Raw genomic sequence first — 20,000 nt, 5'->3', positions numbered from 1 at the left:
CCTCTCTAGTGAAGTTATCGAGAAACTGATCTGGCTGTTCCAGCCAGTAGGCCGAGTGAGCGTTTTTTTCCCTGGCGGTGAAGTTGCAACACAGTCACCCGCCTGCGGTCAAGTCTCCATCTCTCCTATGTCGATGCCTTCGTTTTTTTTTTATTGTGAACCAAAAACATGTCAGAGTGGAAGTGAGTAGGACTAAGACAGTGATGAGTAATGCAGGTACGCTGTAGGCTAATAGCTAACGCTAGGCTAATGTTTACTAGATTACTAATGCAGGTATGCTATAGGCTAATGTTTACTAGCTTACTAATGCAGGTACGCTATAGGCTAATAGCTAACGCTAGGCTAATGTTTACTAATGGGTAATGGCCACACTATTTTAACTGTTGTAAGTTGCCACTGTGGATTATGGTGATTCCAGTTTAATTCTTTAGCTAAAGACACAATGAAAAATATGTGCTGAACTCGTGTTTGTTAAGTTGGCTAGGTTATGTTTACTTCCGTGGTCAATGCAACCTAGCTTCCAGCTGACACCGATGCTTTAGGCTGCGGTTGGCTTTTTTGCTGGTTTTATATTAACCAATGTGGATAGAATTTTTGTATTGTTATGTTCTTTCAGCATTACAAAAATACAGTTTTAAGTATTCACCAGAACTCCACCCTCTGCGTCTTCCTTAACGTAAACTAACGCATCAACTTAATAAACAAATAAATTAACAACTAGTCGTCGACTATTATGAACAACTAGTCGACTACTAAAAAAATCACTAGTCGTGAAAGCCCTAGTGTGTTGTGATGTTGTGTGTGTTGTCACCTGTTTGAGGGTCTTTACACTCTCATGAATTGGCCTGGGGAGTCCTACCAGAGTCTCAGTGTCACTGCAACACACACACACACACACACACACACACACACACACACACACACACACAGAGGCATCAGCTTGTTTGTACATAGGTCATCTTATTGTCGCTTGTCTATTTCTTTCTGCCTCTGCTATTACAAGCGCAAATGAATGTTCTTAAAAACTGTAAGTTAACACTTTGAATGCCGTGCTGTTTTCGGAAGCTTTGGCCCAGAGTGCCGGCAATCTAGACCATTGTTGACGATTTTTGTAGAGCCACAGCGTATTCTATGTTATATAGCTATGGACGCATGCATACTATGGCTAGTTTTTATCAAAATCCCTGTTTTTTTTCTAGAATTTTTTTTCTACATTTCTGGGTCAAAGGACTTGTAAGATAAATATATTTTTTTCTGTTCACACAACCACCATTATAGCAATAATACCACATTTCTACTGCTGTCGGGCTCCATAATTCCACCTCCTCTTGATTAGTAACGTCTGTGTCGCTATCGTCCTCTTGCAAGCGCGACTCGGCCTATCACCCACTACGCTCGGCCCGGCCCATGGTGGAGATGGAACTCCCTCCTCAGCACGGTGGTCAGTCATTCTTTCTAATGTTTTTGACCTGGCGTGTGGTCTCCCCTGATTGTGTGGTGATCCTGGTCTCCCCTGATTGCCGCGGTCAGAGTCATCTTGTCTTAGTAGAAAGGTGGACTCATTCAGCGTTGTCTGGCGTTGTTTACATGATAAACCCACGAATATAAATGGCCTGGTTTTGACCTGACGTGCATGCGTCACAGATTAGACCCAAAGCAGCAACCATCAAAAGCAGAATTATGATAAAATGTCCAGATTGTGCGTTTTCATGAGTTTTCGATCGTCATCTATTTCAGTTCTATTCATCATAGAGTTCCCAAAATCGCACATAAGGTGTGTTAGTGTCTATTTTCGTAATTTAGACGCAATATTGCGTTTTTGGCAATCAAAGTGTTAATGGCCATCAGGTACAGAACTCTGAAAATCACTAATGGACGTCCCCATCAGTAATGAATAATTCCCTGGACGTAAACGGGAGGCACAGCATGAGCACTCCCAAGACTATGGTGTGGTCCTCCTACAGGATGGCGGTCTCCATGGAAACACTCTCTACCATGGGACTATGGCGTGGTCCTCCTACATGATGGCGGTCTCCATGGAAACTCTCTCTACCATGGGACTATGGCGTGGTCCTACTACAGGATGGCGGTCTCCATGGAAACACTCTCTACCAAGGGACTATTGCGTGGTCCTACACCTATGTCATTGTTGTATCATTTCCTGAACTTGTTCACTGTACTGTAGGCAGATTGTGCATCCAGAACATCCTGGTGAGAGAGTGTTTCCCTGGAGACTGCCATCCTATAGGAGAAGCTAAACATCAATAATTCTCTCAGCTCCAATGTGAGGATGGTGAGAGCTAGTGCTAACTCAATGCACCACTAACTAAATTAGCTAGTGCTAACTATATGCACCGCTAACTAAATGAGCTAGTGCTAACTAAATTAGCTAGTGCTAACTAAATGCACCGCTAACTAAATTAGCTAGTGCTAACCAGAGCCGGAGTACATTTACTTGAGTACAGTACTTGAGTACAATTTTGAGGGATCTGAACTTTACTTGAGTATCAGTTTTGGGGGGTACTCATGACTTTACTCAAGTACATTTGAGGGGCAAATATTGTACTTTTTACTCCACTACATTTCTACCCATAACCGTGAGTACCCGTTACTTCTTCTAAAAAAAGGAAAAAAGAAAAACCTCGGAAACCCTCAATTTGTTGTTGCAAGCGCCACTGATTGGGATAGCCTATCAGCAATCACCTTCAGCTTTCCGCCAAAGTCAACTCTATGGTCAGATTTAGATAAGAGATGAAACCATGGACGAAACAATGGATGAAGACGCAGCAGGTCCATCCCGGGAAATGTGCCAACCTGTGGCTCCATCTCGCCAGACTATTTCGATTTTCTGAACAAGTTAATGATCATTTTCGCTTAAAGTGTTTCAATTAATTGCTGCCCATCCCTGGCAACATGGTAAAAAGATGAAAATGACTTGATTTTACTTTCAATTCCTTTTACATTCTCCAAGGTATTAACATTAACATTTTTCATTTCAAATTAGCTAGTACTAACTTAATGCACCGTTAACTAAATTAGCTAGTGCTAACTAAATGCACCGCTGCCTTTTATATCCTGGATGTTCTACCAGAAAATACATTTTCACTTAAAAAATCTTGGAATTTTATTTTTTTTGAACACTGAGTCATATGGAGGCAATCTTAAACTATGAGGAAACGTAAAGCATCCCTAACCCTAACTATGAGGAACATCTATTGCGCCATCTCAGGATTTTTTTATTCTTGAATAAAATGCATTTTTGAAAATAACTAATACCTACACCTGCATAGTGTACTATTATTTTTGAAACATCAGTCTTTATCATAACAAAACTGAAAAACGTAACGTTTTTAATAAAGAAAAAACACACCTGAAAGCCTGAAGAATTACATATCCTTTTACGAAACAACTCCTAGAAAATCAATCATTTAGTCAGTTTACGACATTTTTGGATTATACAAGTTTCATTCATTGAAACAAACCCAGGACAGGAAATGTACGTTTCTGGTAGAATGTCCCATCCAGCGCAATGTTGAGGGCAAGAGGACCATAAACAAGTGCAGTATCCACTGCAGGTGAAGCAAGGGTCACTCAGTGTAGGTAACTAACATTGGCCTAACCTAACCCTAACCTTAACCTAACCCTTGGCCAATGCTACACCTGCAGACACCGCCTTTCCAGATAGACTAACTACCAAATACACACACACACACACACACATACACACACACACACACACTTACACACACACACACATGCATACTCACCTTCCCAGAGTGAAGCCAATGAATTTGTTCCTGCTCATCTCCAGGAAATGCTCAATATCCCTCTCCCTGTGGATTCACAAGAGGAATGAGGATGGACACACACACACATGTGAACACACACATAAACACACACACACATGTGAACACACACATAAACACACACACACACAAACACTTAAAGGAGAATTCCGGTGTGATATTGACCTAAAGTGTATTGAAACATGATACAGAGTGTGAACGTATGTCTCATAGCCCATCTCGGCTTGTCCCCTGCACTCCAAAATCTGGCGCTAGTTAGCCGATGCTACTAACAGCTTTTTCAATAGTGGTGCTTCAGCATCGGGCTAGCCATGCAAATAAATCACTGTTTTACACCCATTTACGAGGCTCAATGTATCTCCACACTTCATTGGTAGACTTACGAGGTAGTAGTGTTAAAAATAATTGTAGTGTCAATTAGTGTCAAAAATAATTCATTGGAAATGCATGGATTCCAGTTGCTGCTACTGGAAGAAACTGGAATCCATGCATTTCCACTGAATTATTTTTGGAATCTGATCCCTTATCATACCTGTTCATTCTTACTCGTTGCTCGACTTATCGTGACTAAATTCAAGATGGCTGCAAACGCTAAACTTCGTGAAGATACTGTCTGTATAAATCGTCTTGTAAGTAAACTACCAGTGCTTTTTCAAAGTTCTCAATGTCTCGTTTTAAATGTCAGGGCCCTCGGAAGTCTACCAATGAAGTGTGGAGATACATTGAGCCTCGTAAATGGGTGTAAAACAGTGATTTATTTGCATGGCTAGCCCGATGCCGAAGCACCACTATTGAAAAAGCTGTTGGTAGCATCGGCTAACTAGCGCCAGATTTTGGAGTGCAGGGGACAAGCCGAGATGGGCTATGAGACATACGTTCACACTCGGTATCATGTTTCAATACACTTTAGGTCAATATCACACCGGAATTCTCCTTTAAACACACACACACACACCTGACCTTGGGGGCCCATGGCAGACCCCTGGGCAAGGTCACTCTCTCTACACACACACATACACACCTGACCTTGGGGGCCCAGGGCAGACCCCTGGGCAAGGTCACTCTCTCTGAGGGGGGGCGCAGAGGAGGGGGCATGGGGGGGGGCTGGATGATGACATCACGGCGCTGGATGATGTCACGATCAAGGGGGTCCACCTCCGTCTCCAGAGAGCCCTCAGCATCTTCTGCCTCCTCATCCTCGTCCCGCGTGTCGTCGTTCTTAAAGGGGTCGCGCTCGTTATACGTGTCCAAGCTATCCTGCTTCATCAGAGGCTGGACACACACACACACGCACACACAAATAGAATGCATTCCACACATGAATGAGTGTGTGGTGAGAGAGAGCAAGCAGGGGACTGAGCAGGGAAATGCAAACATCATGACATCATCAGTGCAAACATCAGTGCCATCAGCCCAAACATTAGCGCCAACATCAGTGCCAACATCAGCTCTAACATTAGCACCAAGGCAATGCTAATATCAATGCCAACATCAGCACCAATGTCAGCTAACATTAGCACCAAGGCAATGCTAATATCAATGCCAACATCAGCGCCAGTCACCAAGGCAATGCTAATATCAATGCCAACATCAGCGCCAGTCACCAAGGCAATGCTAATATCAATGCCGACATCAGTGCCAATGTCAGCTCTAACATTAGTGCCAAGGCAATGCTAATATCAATGCCGACATCAGTGCCAATGTCAGCTTTAACATTAGCACCAAGGCAATGCTAATATCAATGCCAACATCAGTGCCAATGTCAGCTAACATTAGCACCAAGGCAATGCTAATATCAATGCCAACATCAGTGCCAATGTCATCAATAGAGTCAGTGACAATGGCAGTGCTGAGTCAGTGCGAAGGTGATGCCAACATCAGCGCCACGCTAGTGCAAGAGGCAGTGCCAAGGCGATGCCACGCTAGTGCAAGAATCGGTGCCAAGGCGATCAATAGAGACTGGGATAATAGACTGGAATAGCAATAGACTAGAGCCTGGGTGTGAGATTGGGTGTGGAGATTGGGTATGGAGATTGGGATTAGAGATTGGGTATAGAGATTGGGTGTGAGATTGGGTATGGAGATTGGGTGTGAGATTGGGTATGGAGATTGGGTGTGAGATTGGGGTTAGAGATTAGGTCTGAGATTGGGATTAGAGATTGCGTGTGGAGACTAGTTAAATCTCTCTGAGGTCCTGATTCATGATGAGAACCCCATCTTTAACCCAAGCTACTCCAATGGAAATGGAAATGTGTGTGTGTGTATGTGTGTGTGTGTGTGTGTGTGTGTGTGTGTGTGTGTGTGTGTGTGTGTGTGTGTGTGTGTGTGTGTGTGTCCGCGTGTCCGCGCGTGTGCGCAATGTTTAGCCATTACCCAAGCTGGCATGAATCAGTGTATGGTGAAAAAAAGCAAGCAGGGGGCTGATTATGCAAACAGCATTAGCGCAAACATCCGTGCTCAGTGCATCAGTGCCAAGGTCTAAAATTTCCCTCGGGATGAATCAAGTATCTATCTATCTATCTATCTATCTATCTATCTATCTTTAAGATTTTTAGATTCAACTTTATTGTCATTGTGCAGAGCACAAGTACAAAGACGACGAAATGCAGTGCAACAAAGTGCAAAAAAGCAGAAAAGTGCAATGTGATATACAAAGTATAGACAGGTGGTGCATAGACAGGACAAGAAATATAGTGCAGTGTAGACAGTAGTATACAGTTGGTTTACAGAAGGTGGTTTACAGTAATATAAAATAAATATAAATATGTGCAGTGTATTAGCAGTTACCTTATAAGAGCAGAATAAATATGGCTATGTAATGAGCAATGTATGAACATGTACAGATATATGTAGTGGCAGTAACAGTATAAGAGTAGTAAGAATAATATAGATATATGCAGTGTATTAAGAGAATATATTATAAGAAAAACTGAATAAATATGAATATTTAGTATAAACCATATAAACAGATATGTACAGTATGTACAACTATGTGCAGTGTGGTAACAGTACCATTGTAGTGCAGAAACAGTAACATTATAATAGTATTAAGAATAAGTGTATGTGCAGGATGAAGAGCAGTAGAATATGGCTATGTATAAGTATAAATACAGTATGTACATTTGTAAATAAATAGAACACTATGGGTGGGATAAGGTGCAGTAGAACACTATGGGTGGGATAGGGTAGTACAATAGAACACTATGGATGGGATAGGGTAGTGCAGTAGAACACTATGGGTGGGATAGGGTAGTGCAATAGAACACTGTGGGTGGGATAGGGTAGTGCAATAGAACACTATGGATGGGATAGGGTAGTGCAGTAGAACACTATGGGTGGGATAGGGTGCAGTAGAACACTATGGATGGGATAGGGTAGTACAATAGAACACTATGGGTGGGATAGGGTAGTGCAATTGTCCGGGCGGGGGTGGGGGGTCTGTTGAAGGGCAAAAATGTCCCTTTGGAAAGGCCTTCTAAATATTGTCCCTTTGGAAAGGCCTTCTAAATATTGTCCCTTTGGAAAGGTATAGGGCTGGAAAGTTTGGGGTAAGTGCTTCTGAAGTGGAGATTCCGTTCTCAGAGTGGGATGAAACTCATTTTGAAAAAGCAGCCATGAAACATGGCAGCCATGAAACAGCAAATGAGATTCAGTTCTCAGCCTAGTGTTTTGATCACAGTCGCGGTAGTGCATGTAACTTTTGGTGAAATATCCAGGCACGAGTAGACAAAATGTAATGAAATAAACACCTAAACGTGTAGATCGGACTCTTCTGTTGTAGTAGTGTGAAAGAATACATGCTAAGGTAGAAAACTAGCCCAAATTGGCCAGAAAGAATACATGCTAAGGTAGAAAACTAGCCCAAATTGGCCAGTGCAGGAAAAAAACGATTTTCATCGGCCATGTCTTGCCTTAAAAGGATATTAGACCCTAACCCTAACCTCATCACATTAGGGGATATTAGAGAACCTCATCACATTAGGGGGCGATAGAGAACCTTCTCGGGTTAGGCTACATTGGAGAATCTTATCAGGTTAGGGACGAACCCAAGCACAACTATGAGAGGAGTGGGGTGTAGAGGAGTGGGGTGTAGAGGGGTATATCCACCAGGGGGCGCTGTCAGTGTGGTGTCAGCATGGTGCAGTGCTGCACGTTGTCATGGTTACTGGTGTCAGCATGGTGCAGTGCTGCACGTTGTCATGGTTACTGGTGTCAGCATGGTGCAGTGCTGCACGTTGTCATGGTTACTGGTGTCAGCATGGTGCAGTGCTGCATGTTGTCATGGTTACTGGTGTCAGTCAGGCTGCCAAACCGAACAAAAAGTGGGGAGATGAGAGGAGAAAGAAGAGAGGAGAGAGAGAAGGAGAAGAGGAGAGGAGAGAGAGGGAAGGAGGAGAGAGAAGAGAGGAGAGCAGGGCTAGCAAGGCAATGGATGCTCTGGGTGATGATGTGTAAAGGTTAAGGTCAAGGTCACCCCAGGGACAACCTGTGTCATGTGCAGTGTTAGGGTCACGCTGGGGTCATGTGCAGTGTTAAGGTCACCCTGAGGTCACCCTGTGGCGTGTAAAGACCTGTTTCTTGGCAAAGGGACTGTCTCCTTCCAAACTATCAACATAGGCACTCTGTAGAAACACAAGGGAGAGAGAGAATCACTCAGAAAAGAAATGTGGAGAGAGACAAAAAGAGAGAGAGAGAGAGAGGAGAGGGAGAGAGGAGAGGGGGAGAGGAGAGGGGGAGAGATGGAAAGAGAGGTAGAGAGGGACAGTGTGACAGAGGGGAGGAGGAGAGGAGAATATTGACGGAGAGGAGGAGGGGGGGAGAGGAGAGGAGGAGGAGAGGAGATGGGGGAGAGGAAATCCTAAACCATCAGCACATTTGGCAATGCAGTTCTACTTCAGGTTGCAGTTCAACACTAAACAGTTCTCTACCTTAAAGACTAACACACACACACACACACACACACACACACACACACACACAAACACACATATACACACATACAGTATCACGTGACTTTAATTTGTATTTTCCAAGTGTGACGCTGCAACAACCCAAACAACCGGTAGATGGCTCAAGTGAGCAGGGTGTCTCGTAAAAAGAAATGGAGCCTGGAAAACCCTACACAGACTTCACTACAAACTTTAGCAGACTGGTTTAGAAATAATTTAATAGCCAGAAATATGCCTGCCCTGCCCTAATAAAGAAATATTTGGTTAACTGCGAGTGAATCCTGTTTGCAGCCATAGAAGAAACGCAGGACAAATTAAACATTCTGGTTTTCTCCGAGTGCAACGATGGTAGACAGACATCATTTGGACAAAATATAGAGCATATTAACCTCCGTTGCTCAGCCAAATGCCTTCCTGTTACGTCCTATTATCACGGAGTTACAGGCGATAAACGATTTTTGATGGTCACAAGTTTACTTCATTAGCGGTTTATTTTTTTGATTATTAAAGAGTGTTTTTCATTTAAAGGTTTGACTTCGTGCTTATTCAGTAGAGCATTTAGTGCTCTCCCCAATCCCAGACGTTCACATTGCATGTTTGTTTGTAATGGATGCAACCGCGAGATACGCTTGTCATAGTCGCCGATACCGTGGATGCTCCGTCTCTCGGGCACCCACTGAAAACATCGAGCACCCACGTGTGCCAGCTTACAGTCCCGGCTAAATTTACATTCATTTAAAATCAAACATCGCAGTTTATGTTAAATTCAGCATCTCTCATAATGTGATTGGATATGTTGCTGTCAATTCCCTACTTCATATACTAACCACCAATGAGAGCGTCTCTCATTGGTGGTTAGTATCTCTGATCTCTCGTCAGAGATGCTGAATTTAACATAAACTGCGATGTTTGATTTTAAATGAAACCAAGGGCGACGAGACTCAATACAGGTTGGAGGTCGACCATCTGACCACGTGGTGCAGGGACAACAACCTCCTGCTGAACGTCAGCAAGACCAAAGAGATTGTTGTTGACTTCCGGAGAGGTCACACCCAACACCTGCCACTGACCATCGACGGTGCTGTGGTGGAGAGAGCGAGCAGCACCAAATTCCTGGGGGTGCACATCAGTGAAGACCTCTCCTGGACCACCAACACTGCATCACTGGCGAAGAGAGCTCAGCGCCGCCTGTACTTCCTGCGGAAACTCAGGCGAGCAAGTGCTCCACCAGCCATCATGACCACATTCTACCGAGGCACCATCGAGAGCATCCTCTCCAGCTGTATCGCTGTGTGGGGCGGAAGCTGCACTGAATACAACAGGAAAGCCCTGCAGCGCATAGTGAACACAGCTGGAAGGATTATTGGTGCTTCACTCCCCTCCCTGAAGGACATTTACACCACCCACCTCACCCGCAAGGCGACCAAAATTGTGAGTGATGCAAGTCACCCCGCTCACAATCTGTTTGATCTACTGCCCTCTGGGAAGAGGTACAGAAGCCTGCGCTCCCGCACTACCAGACTCACCAACAGCTTCATACACCAAGCCGTAAGGATGCTGAACTCTCTCCCTCCTCTCCCCCCTCCACCCTCAGCTACATAACATCCTGGACATTGGACCCAAAAATGGCCGCCTGCACTACTCCACTTGCACACTTGCACACTTGTACACTTTACAACTGGTGTTGCTGTCCTGAAAACACAACACTTCTGCTGCTCTTACATAACTTGCACCACTATGCCACTTTCTTCTTACTTAGGTCAAACAGAACTACCCAAGCCTTTTATTGGCCTGAATTTGCACTAGTATTTTTATTGACTGTCTATGCACAATTTCAACCACATTTTGCTGCTCTTATTTTTTCATTATTATATGTGCCCTCTTATTTACTTATTTACTTACTTTTTTATTTACTTATTTACTTACTTTTTTGTTTACTTTAATGTTATGTTTGTCTGTGGACCTAAATTGGTAAAACATGTCTTGTCTTCACCGTGGGATAGTGAGAAACGTAATTTCGATCTCTTTGTATGTCTGGAACATGTGAAGAAATTGACAATAAAGCTGACTTTGACTTTGACTTTGACTTGACTTTGTATGAAAATTCCTGACACTTCCCACCTGAAGAATTAACGCAAGGCTTTGTCGGGTCTTCAGCCCCGAATGTTTAAAATGTATATAGCCCTGAATATCATTTTAAAAGTAGTCTGACAAAGCTTATTGTTTTGTGACACAGCTAAACACTGGTACCTCATAGAACGTCTATAACATAGCCTAGGTGGTCGCAACTCACAAAAGTAAGCAGATAGAAAGAACTCACGCAAATCTAGCCTACAACACGCAGACAGCTTTATGCGCAGGGGAGAGAGCGCGCACTGTGCTTTATGATTGTTGCCTTCTGATGGTATCTTGCTAATTCACTGAACTGCATTAGGTGACACAAATGGTATTGCCTTTATCTTATAACTCCTTGTCTGAGCGACTACCAGGCCTATGGTTTTTAAAAGTCAGATGTTCCCTGACAAAGACATTCGAAAATTAAGACTGTTTATTGACTTGAAAAATACACTAATTTTGGCAAACTCCCTTCATTCAACCCTTGAAGACATCGCGGTCTGGTGCGCTATGTAGATCGTTTCTCGTACCATTTAATTTCTCAGAATTTAGGTCTACTAGGCCTACAATAACGTCATCACCAAATACATCTATTATTTTTAGTTGATCAACCACAAAGAGTAGCATAGGCCTACTGTGCACAGTGCACTGACGACTGTAGCAGCCCAACGTAACCAGTTGTTGTAGATGAGAGGCAACCCCTTGTTTCAGATAGCCTGGACAACATGTTACCTGGGTGTTGCCTACATTATTAATTAATGGTAGCCTACAATAGTTAATTGATTCGCGTAACATATTAGTTGGCTCAAAGAGTAGGGAATCAGGATGGAGAGAGTCACGCGTGTGTTGCTTTTGTGGGATCGAATCCAGTTTAATGCTAGTTTTCAAAACATATATTTTTTACATGTCTTTTGTCTGAGTGGCTGTAATGTAGCCGAGCGCTCATGGCGTATGAAAAGCGACTTCAAACCGCCTAAAACAACTTGTTTGTGAATGCAGGGATTAAAGTGAAAAAAAATCGTTTGACTGAATCGTTTTTCAGGCCATAAGTCATACGTTGTTCATATCTACCTATAGAGATAGCACCCCTTTTGCGGTCGCGACCTATTGGTTTTTAATGTACAAAAAGACGCAAACAGCAAAATAAAGGGAGTATTCGCCTTATTCACACGGCGGCCATTGTTTAAACCAAAACGAGGCTACAGGGGACACTTACTATATAATTAATGCCACCTACAGGTGAATGCATAGAACATAACAATCCTATGGGTTGTGTACCCTGTAGCCTCGTTTTAGCCGCCAATGGCCACCATGTGAATAAGGCGAATTGAGAGTGTTCTTGATTGAGATTGAGTTTTCCTGATGAACAAAAATATATTTTAGTGCCATCCCTGGCCATTGCTGTTCTTTTCTACTGCAGCAATATTGTAGAAAGGCTTTAACTTACACTCTTATTTAATTACTTCAGGCCAAAAGTGTTTAAAGGGGAGATTTGTTTCTTGTTAATATGCAATTCAACACAAGTAAAATCTATAAAATCAAGTTTGCAAGACTTCCAATTTCCTCATCAAAGTAACGAATCCGAACATTCTAGATATTGATCATATTTCCATTTGTTGCCTCATCCGCATTTAATGAAAACATGGTAATTTTGAGTTTTACAGACAACAGTTTTCCAATGAGCAGCAATACTGTGTGTGCTCATGCAGGTGGTCTGCACATTTGATAATGACAATCTGGAGAGGGCGCTTTTGTCTTCAGCAACAGATTGTATATGGTTGACATGAGGTTGCGATATGGTGAGGGACAGGTCGTGTTGCGCTATGAAAGAACATGCGTAGCCTACTTTCTAAACGTAAAAACGGTCATAAACGTAGCTGTTGTGGTGGCTAGTTGCACCAGGTGGGGAAGATGTCCTGAAATGCACGAACGTTAATCTTATGGCGGTCTTCTGATTGGTGGCGTACTAAAACGTTTTCCTATTGCATCCATAAACAATTTTCTTGCAGCAAACGCACAAAAGCAAACCCCTGGCACTTTAATTTCTTTACACCATGGCTTGTTAGTTCTCCCCCATTTCCAACAGCCGCCCATCTCCATTTATTTTTTAACTTTTTTGACACCTGCCTTCCTATAGCAACAACGCATCCATGACAGCTAGTGGCCTTGCCAAATAGACGCACACACATGACGCTAATATGCTAGGTTCTGGTAGGCCTACTGGTTATGGTTTTGTGCTATAAATTAATAATATTTTTAAGTTGACTATTTTAATTGCATGGTTATTTTTTGTCAACATACACTCACAACCTATTGTCATTAAACAATGACAATAGGTTGTCAGCCCAACTCGCCCAGCCATACCATCCATTCTCCTGGCAAATGTACGATCACTGGACAACAAAATGGATCACATACGACTGCTGAGATCAACGAACCGGACAGTAAGTAACTGCTGTGTGCTCGTCTTCACTGAGACTTGGTTAAATGACAACATTCCGGACTCTGCTGTACAACTGGAGCAGCTAGCATGCTATCGAGCAGACAGGGCCATTGTAAAGGGAGGTAAATCACGAGGAGGAGGAATCTGTGTTTACATCCGTGACGAATGGTGCCGGGACACTGTAGTAGTATGCAAACACTGCTCACCACTGGCAGAGTTTATGATCATAAAGTGCCGTCCTTTTTACCTGCCAAGGGAAATTACTGCGATTCTGTTAGTCGCAGTATACATCCCGCCTACCAACAACAACAGCGATAAGAACGCGGCTCTCAGTGAACTGTACCAGGCTGTCAGTGAACAACAGACGGCACACCCAGACGGTTTCACCATCTTCACTGGAGATTTTAACCATGCTGATCTTAAAACTGTACTTCCAAAGCTACACCAGCATGTTGATTTTCCAACAAGAGGAGATAACATCCTGGACCTGGTCTACACTACACACAAAGGAGCATACAAAGCCACCCCCCTCCCCCACATTGGACTTTCAGACCACATAACTGTTATGCTAATGCCCGCATACAGACAAAGGGTAAAAGCGAACAAACCGGTTCGTAAGCAGGTAAAAGTGTGGCCTGAGGGAGCCTCCGATGCTCTTCAAGACTGCTTTGACACAACAGACTGGGAAATGTTTAAGCAGGCAGCCACTTACAACAACCGGACAGACATAGAAGAGTATACAGACACTGTAACCTCTTACATCACCAAGTGCATCGATGATGTGACCCACACAAAAGACATCATCACTCGGGCCAACTGGAAGCCATGGCTGACAGGGGATGTCCTCAGGCTGCTGAGGGCCAGAGACAAAGCCTACAGAGCTGGGGATGAAGCTGGCATGAGAACAGCGAGAGCCAACCTGTCCCGTGGCATCAAGGAAGCAAAAAAGGAATACACTCTCAAGATAACCACCCACTTCAAAGACAGCAGGAACGCACAAAGCCTATGGCAGGGCATTCAGGCCCTCACGGACTACAAGCCCGCGCCACAGAGCTGTGAGAGCAACATCCCTCTGCTCAACAACCTGAACCGCTTCTTTGCTCGCTTTGAAGCACAAAACAGCACCTGCCCACAGAAGACCCATCCCCCTCTACATGAGCAGCCCCTGTGCCTCTCTGCCGACAGCGTGAAGAGGACACTTGCTGCTATCAACACCCGTAAGGCAACAGGTCCAGACAACATCCCAGGTCGTGCGCTGAAGGACTGCGCAGGGGAGCTTAAGGATGTCTTCACAGACATCTTTAACACTTCCCTGAAGCAAGCCATCGTCCCATCATGTTTCAAAGCTGCCACCATCATACCTGTGCCGAAGAAAACTGCTCCATCCTGCTTCAATGACTACCGCCCTGTGGCACTGACACCCATCATCATGAAGTGCTTTGAGCGGCTTGTCATGTCACATATCAAAGCCATTCTCCCCCCCACCCTGGACCCCTTCCAGTTTGCATACCGAGCCAAGCGGTCTACAGAGGATGCAATCTGCTCTGCCCTCCACCCAGCCCTCACCCACCTGGAAAAAAGAGACTCATATGTGAGATTGCTGTTTATAGACTTCAGTTCTGCATTCAACACCATAATACCACAACAACTCATCTGCAAACTGGACAAACTGGGACTCAGTACCTACCTCTGCAACTGGCTACTGGACTTCCTCTGTCAGAGGCCCCAAGTAGTACGTGTTGGCAACAATACCTCAAGCAGCATCACACTGAGCACAGGGGCCCCCCAAGGCTGCGTGCTCAGTCCGCTGCTCTTCACCCTGCTGACGCATGACTGCACTGCAACCTACAGCAACAATCACATAGTGAAATTTGCTGACGACACAACTCTGGTGGGTCTCATCACCAAGGGCGACGAGACCCAATACAGGTTGGAGGTCGACCATCTGACCACGTGGTGCAGGGACAACAACCTCCTGCTGAACGTCAGCAAGACCAAAGAGATTGTTGTTGACTTCCGGAGAGGTCACACCCAACACCTGCCACTGACCATCGACGGTGCTGTGGTGGAGAGAGCGAGCAGCACCAAATTCCTGGGGGTGCACATCAGCGAAGACCTCTCCTGGACCACCAACACTGCATCACTGGCGAAGAGAGCTCAGCGCCGCCTGTACTTCCTGCGGAAACTCAGGCGAGCAAGTGCTCCACCAGCCATCATGACCACATTCTACCGAGGCACCATTGAGAGCATCCTCTCCAGCTGTATCGCTGTGTGGGGCGGAAGCTGCACTGAATACAACAGGAAAGCCCTGCAGCGCATAGTGAACACAGCTGGAAGGATTATTGGTGCTTCACTCCCCTCCCTGAAGGACATTTACACCACCCACCTCACCCGCAAGGCGACCAAAATTGTGAGTGATGCAAGTCACCCCGCTCACAATCTGTTCGATCTACTGCCCTCTGGGAAGAGGTACAGAAGCCTGCGCTCCCGCACTACCAGACTCACCAACAGCTTCATACACCAAGCTGTAAGGATGCTGAACTCTCTCCCTCCTCTCCCCCCTCCACCCTCAGCTACATAACATCCTGGACATTGGACCCACAATGGCCGCGTGCACTACTCCACTTGCACACTTGCACACTTGTACACTTTACAACTTGTTGTTGTCCTGAAAACACAACACATCTGCTGCTCTTACATAACTTGCACCACTATGTCACTTTCTTTCTTACTTAGGTCAAACAGAACTACCCAAGCCTTTTATTGGCCTGACTTTGCACTAGCATTTTATTGACTGTCTATGCACAATTTAAACCAAATTTTGCTGCTCTTATTTTTTTTTCATTATTATATGTGCCCTCTTATTTACTTACTTTTTTGTTTACTTGAATGTTATGTTTGTCTGTGGACTTAAATTGGTAAAATATGTCTTGTCTTCACCGTGGGATAGAGAGAAACGTAATTTCGATCTCTTTGTATGTCTGGAACATGTGAAGAAATTGACAATAAAGCTGACTTTGACTTTAAAAGTGAGGCCTAAGCAAAATAGGCCACAAGGTTGTCTGTGCGTCACAAACACGACTGACCCCCTTACTAAACAGTTCGCGATGATGACAATATTATTATTATTTTATGTTAACATGCTCAGTCAAAACCTTCCGGCGCAAATTGTGAAAAACATTGTTGTACATGTCATAACAGACAGGATAATAAATTGCATAGGCTACGGTTTATATTGCGTCGCTGTACATAATATTAGTTGCATTGATTAAAAACTGTAACAATAATAGTAGCCTACATTGGGTGGCATAGCAGGCTATCTGTTCAAGTCATAGGTGACACCCAAAATGAATGACCTCCCCTGACAAGAGTTCGCGATAGTAAGAAATTGTCTACATTGATGCACGGAAAGAACACAGCCTACGCTTCTTTTCCGAATTTGCACATAGAGCTCACAATATCATATCCAAAAAAGTTAAAAGGATTGGCCAACCTCATCAGCTGTCTCGATTGTGTCACTATAATCCAACTTTTGGACCGTTATTAGTCCTCCATACGTGTTCTTTTTTTAAGCAAACGCCCCAGGCCAATGAGACAAGCGTGTAGCTACAACATAAACAAAGTGAAACTCATGGCTGACGTAGGCTATCTTCTTGAGCGGTCACTGATTGAGACACAGAAAGTTCTCAAGAACACTATTAGGTCTTTAAACATTTACCATCACACATATTAATTCATCCGACCTAATATTTGTAGTTGCCTTAAAAAAGGAAAAGAAAAGGTGATAGCCCCCCCCCTCCTATTTTTTTTTCTCATCGGATCTGCATCGATCTCAAATATCACATTTCCGGGGTTAGTGGAAGGTGTTAATGATAGTATGAAGTACTTTTTGTATAGGGTACTATCTTAATTGCTTTATACTCAATACTTGACCAATGGCTATTGCATCTGTCTATTGAAAGTGAGAATGTGGCATGTGATATACTGTGTAGGCTTCATAAAATAAAATAAACAGATTGCTAATGGCCTACAAGCTGATCTGGGGGGCGTTTCCCGTACAACTACGGAGGTTAGCTTTTTACTAACAGGATGCATCGTTCAATTAACCAACATGTAAGTTACGACTGTTTCCCAAAACTGTCGTACTTAATGATGTTTTTCTAAACAAAGTTCGGGAGGAGCCTTCGGGATGATTGACAGCAATTAACTCACCCACTGCCGCCGCAGGATAGGCCTATTTAAGCAGACCTCCTTTTCCATACGTCACACGCTCCGACGTTCGCGAAATCAACCAGTCCGCGTATCGTTTGCTAAAGACAAAACATGGAACTGGAAATCCACGCCTCTTCCAGCGATCTGGAGGACAACTTCGTCCCGCCAACACCCGACACCCAGGGCTCTCCACCGGGCGAAAATAATCCTTTTCGTTCCCCTCGCCGCCAGCGTAGGGAACCCAGGACACAGGGTCGCAGAAGGTGCTCCTCTCCTGCCCCCGTGCGGGGCGGTATTTCCCGCTCAGCAGTCTCAACTTGCGGCAGCACCAGGACCCAGCGCCAGCAAGGCGATGACCCTACCCACTGGACAGTGGCTCGCATCCGCAGCACTCTCCATTCCCGCGGCATCGCGTTCCGTAGGTCGGATAGGAAGTTCCATCTCCTCCGCCTTTTAACGCAGTCGGATAGCCCGGCCTTTTCGCCCTCCCGCTCCCTCACTTTGTTTTCCTCCCCGGACCAGGAAGCAGGCTGCTCTTTCTGGCATCCCGGCGCGGTTCTTTCCGCCGGCCATTCAGCTGGACGAAGCACACACCACCAGCCACCCCGCGAACTGGGCACGGCGACAGAACCTTCCGGCACCACACGCTTCAGAGCGTATCATTCCGCTGCTTCAGCCACAGCCACGTCAGCGGCTCAGGCCCATTCCCGCCGCATCTCCGCCGTATTTCCGGGTCCAACCCCACTTCTCCAGACGGCCCCGGTAGCGACAGCGTCGCTACTCCCCCCCACCCCTTCTTTCCCTCCCCCATCCACCTCCCCTAGCCAGGACTCGCCCCCCTTTTCTCCCTTCCCATCTCTTCCCCGGCTCCGCACTAGACCAGCCCGCCGCAGCGGGTCATCATCAGCACTCAGCGAGAGCTTCGGACCACGACGTCCCGTTCTGGCTGCAAAACTATTCTTTAGCCACAGTACAGGCCCTGCCACCGCCTCCTCACGCTGCAGCATTCGAACCACCACCCGTCACAGCGTCCACCAGGAACCTCATCTTGTCAGAGATTCAGAAGCTTGGCTCCAGAGGCGGACCCGTACCCTACTCCACTCCCCAGCTTTTCGGAGACCATCTTCCTATAAACCACCCCCTCAGCTATCTTCAGCCCATCACGGCTGACCTAGCCCTCCAAGCCCTCGCACCCAGGACCATGCAGTCCTACTGGACTGCTTGGTCGTGCTTCAAACAGTTCCATGCAAAGCACTCACTACCATTTCCCAGTTTCGATGCAGTCACCATATCATCATTTATCACCTACGCCCACACTTCACTCGGGATCAAAGTCTCTTCCATTAGAGTCTACCTAGCTGGCATTCATTTTGTCTACAAACTCCTCCACGACTCCGAATGCCCTTCCTTCTCTGACACCAGGATAGGCTTGTTAATCAAAGGTATCCGTAGGCAACAGCTAGTCCCCCAAGACTCCCGCCTTCCCATTACCTCAAGCATTCTCGCCACCTGCCTCGCTACCCTTCGCAAAGGGTTCATATCACCACATTCCGATTTCACCATCTCCGTTATGTTTATACTGGCCTTTTTTGGGCTGCTGAGATATAGCGAGTTTACATGCCCTTCGTCTCTCTTCATTCCCGATGTCCACCTGTGCATTGCAGATCTAGAGCAGCTAGACCAAGACACCATTCGATTTACCATCAAACAGAGTAAAACCGATCAGTTCCGAAAAGGACACTCCATATTCATTTTTAACTCCGCCTCAGATCTTCAGCCTTTCCAATACCTATCTCACTACATCTCATACCGGTCAGCTCAAGCTTCGTCTACTAGCCCGCTCTTCGTGTCAGACGAAGGGCTACCCATCATTCGCCACAGATTCCAGACACTCTTAAAAAACATTCTAGTCAAATCTGGTTTTCCCGCGGATCGCTACTCCGCACACTCCTTCAGGACAGGAGCTGCCACAACAGCTGCGCTCAACGGCTTATCGGAGCAACAAATTAAAATACTGGGCCGTTGGTCCTCGGATGCCTACCAGTCTTACATCCGCTCCAATCTAGCGGATTTACGACTCGCTCAGCAAGCACTTATGTAGTTGGTAGCGGCCTTTCTCTGTGATCTTTTGGGGTGCAAGCGGTCATCGCTCTATCGCGATGTCCGCTCCAGGCACTCCAGGACCACGGACAGCTACCTTGCCAAACACGCACTTCTCCCATACATTCTAGTCTAGCTGAAGCAATCATATAGAAGGGTGAACTAGAGAAATTATGTTTTTCTAAACAAAGTTCGGGAAGAGCCTTCGGGATGATTGACAGCAATTAACAATTAACAGCAATTGGCTTGGTTTGCGTAAACTAACAAGGACCCCCCCCCTCCATGAAAATCAAAGGCTACATATTCTCAGCTGACTCGTCAAAAAGTGCTCACCACCTTATTATTATTATCTGCAAGTGTGTGACTTTTACTTAC

At 45.2% G+C, this 20,000-nt stretch overlaps 1 protein-coding gene across 3 annotated transcripts in view; it reads right to left on the bottom strand.

Annotated features, from left to right (window-relative positions):
- Nucleotides 1-20,000, bottom strand: part of strip2 (striatin interacting protein 2) — a 66,007-nt gene that overhangs the window by 12,963 nt on the left and 33,044 nt on the right. For 2 of the 3 annotated variants that reach the window (XM_042098335.1, XM_042098355.1), the window contains 4 exons: nucleotides 8,378-8,428; nucleotides 4,828-5,078; nucleotides 3,768-3,833; nucleotides 812-875 (listed from right to left, as the gene is read on the bottom strand). In XM_042098335.1, coding sequence (XP_041954269.1) covers nucleotides 812-875; nucleotides 3,768-3,833; nucleotides 4,828-5,078; nucleotides 8,378-8,428 — 432 coding nt within the window. The remainder of the gene's footprint in view (nucleotides 1-811; nucleotides 876-3,767; nucleotides 3,834-4,827; nucleotides 5,079-8,377; nucleotides 8,429-20,000) is intronic. The other variant, XM_042098344.1, reaches the window with a different exon arrangement.

The sequence above is a fragment of the Alosa sapidissima genome, chromosome 1 (genome assembly GCF_018492685.1).
Source record: "Alosa sapidissima isolate fAloSap1 chromosome 1, fAloSap1.pri, whole genome shotgun sequence".
In the NCBI taxonomy this organism is placed as follows: Eukaryota; Metazoa; Chordata; class Actinopteri; order Clupeiformes; family Clupeidae; genus Alosa; species Alosa sapidissima.
The sequence above is the reverse complement of the archived record's forward strand: the minus strand, read 5'-3'. Positions and strand labels throughout refer to the sequence as shown.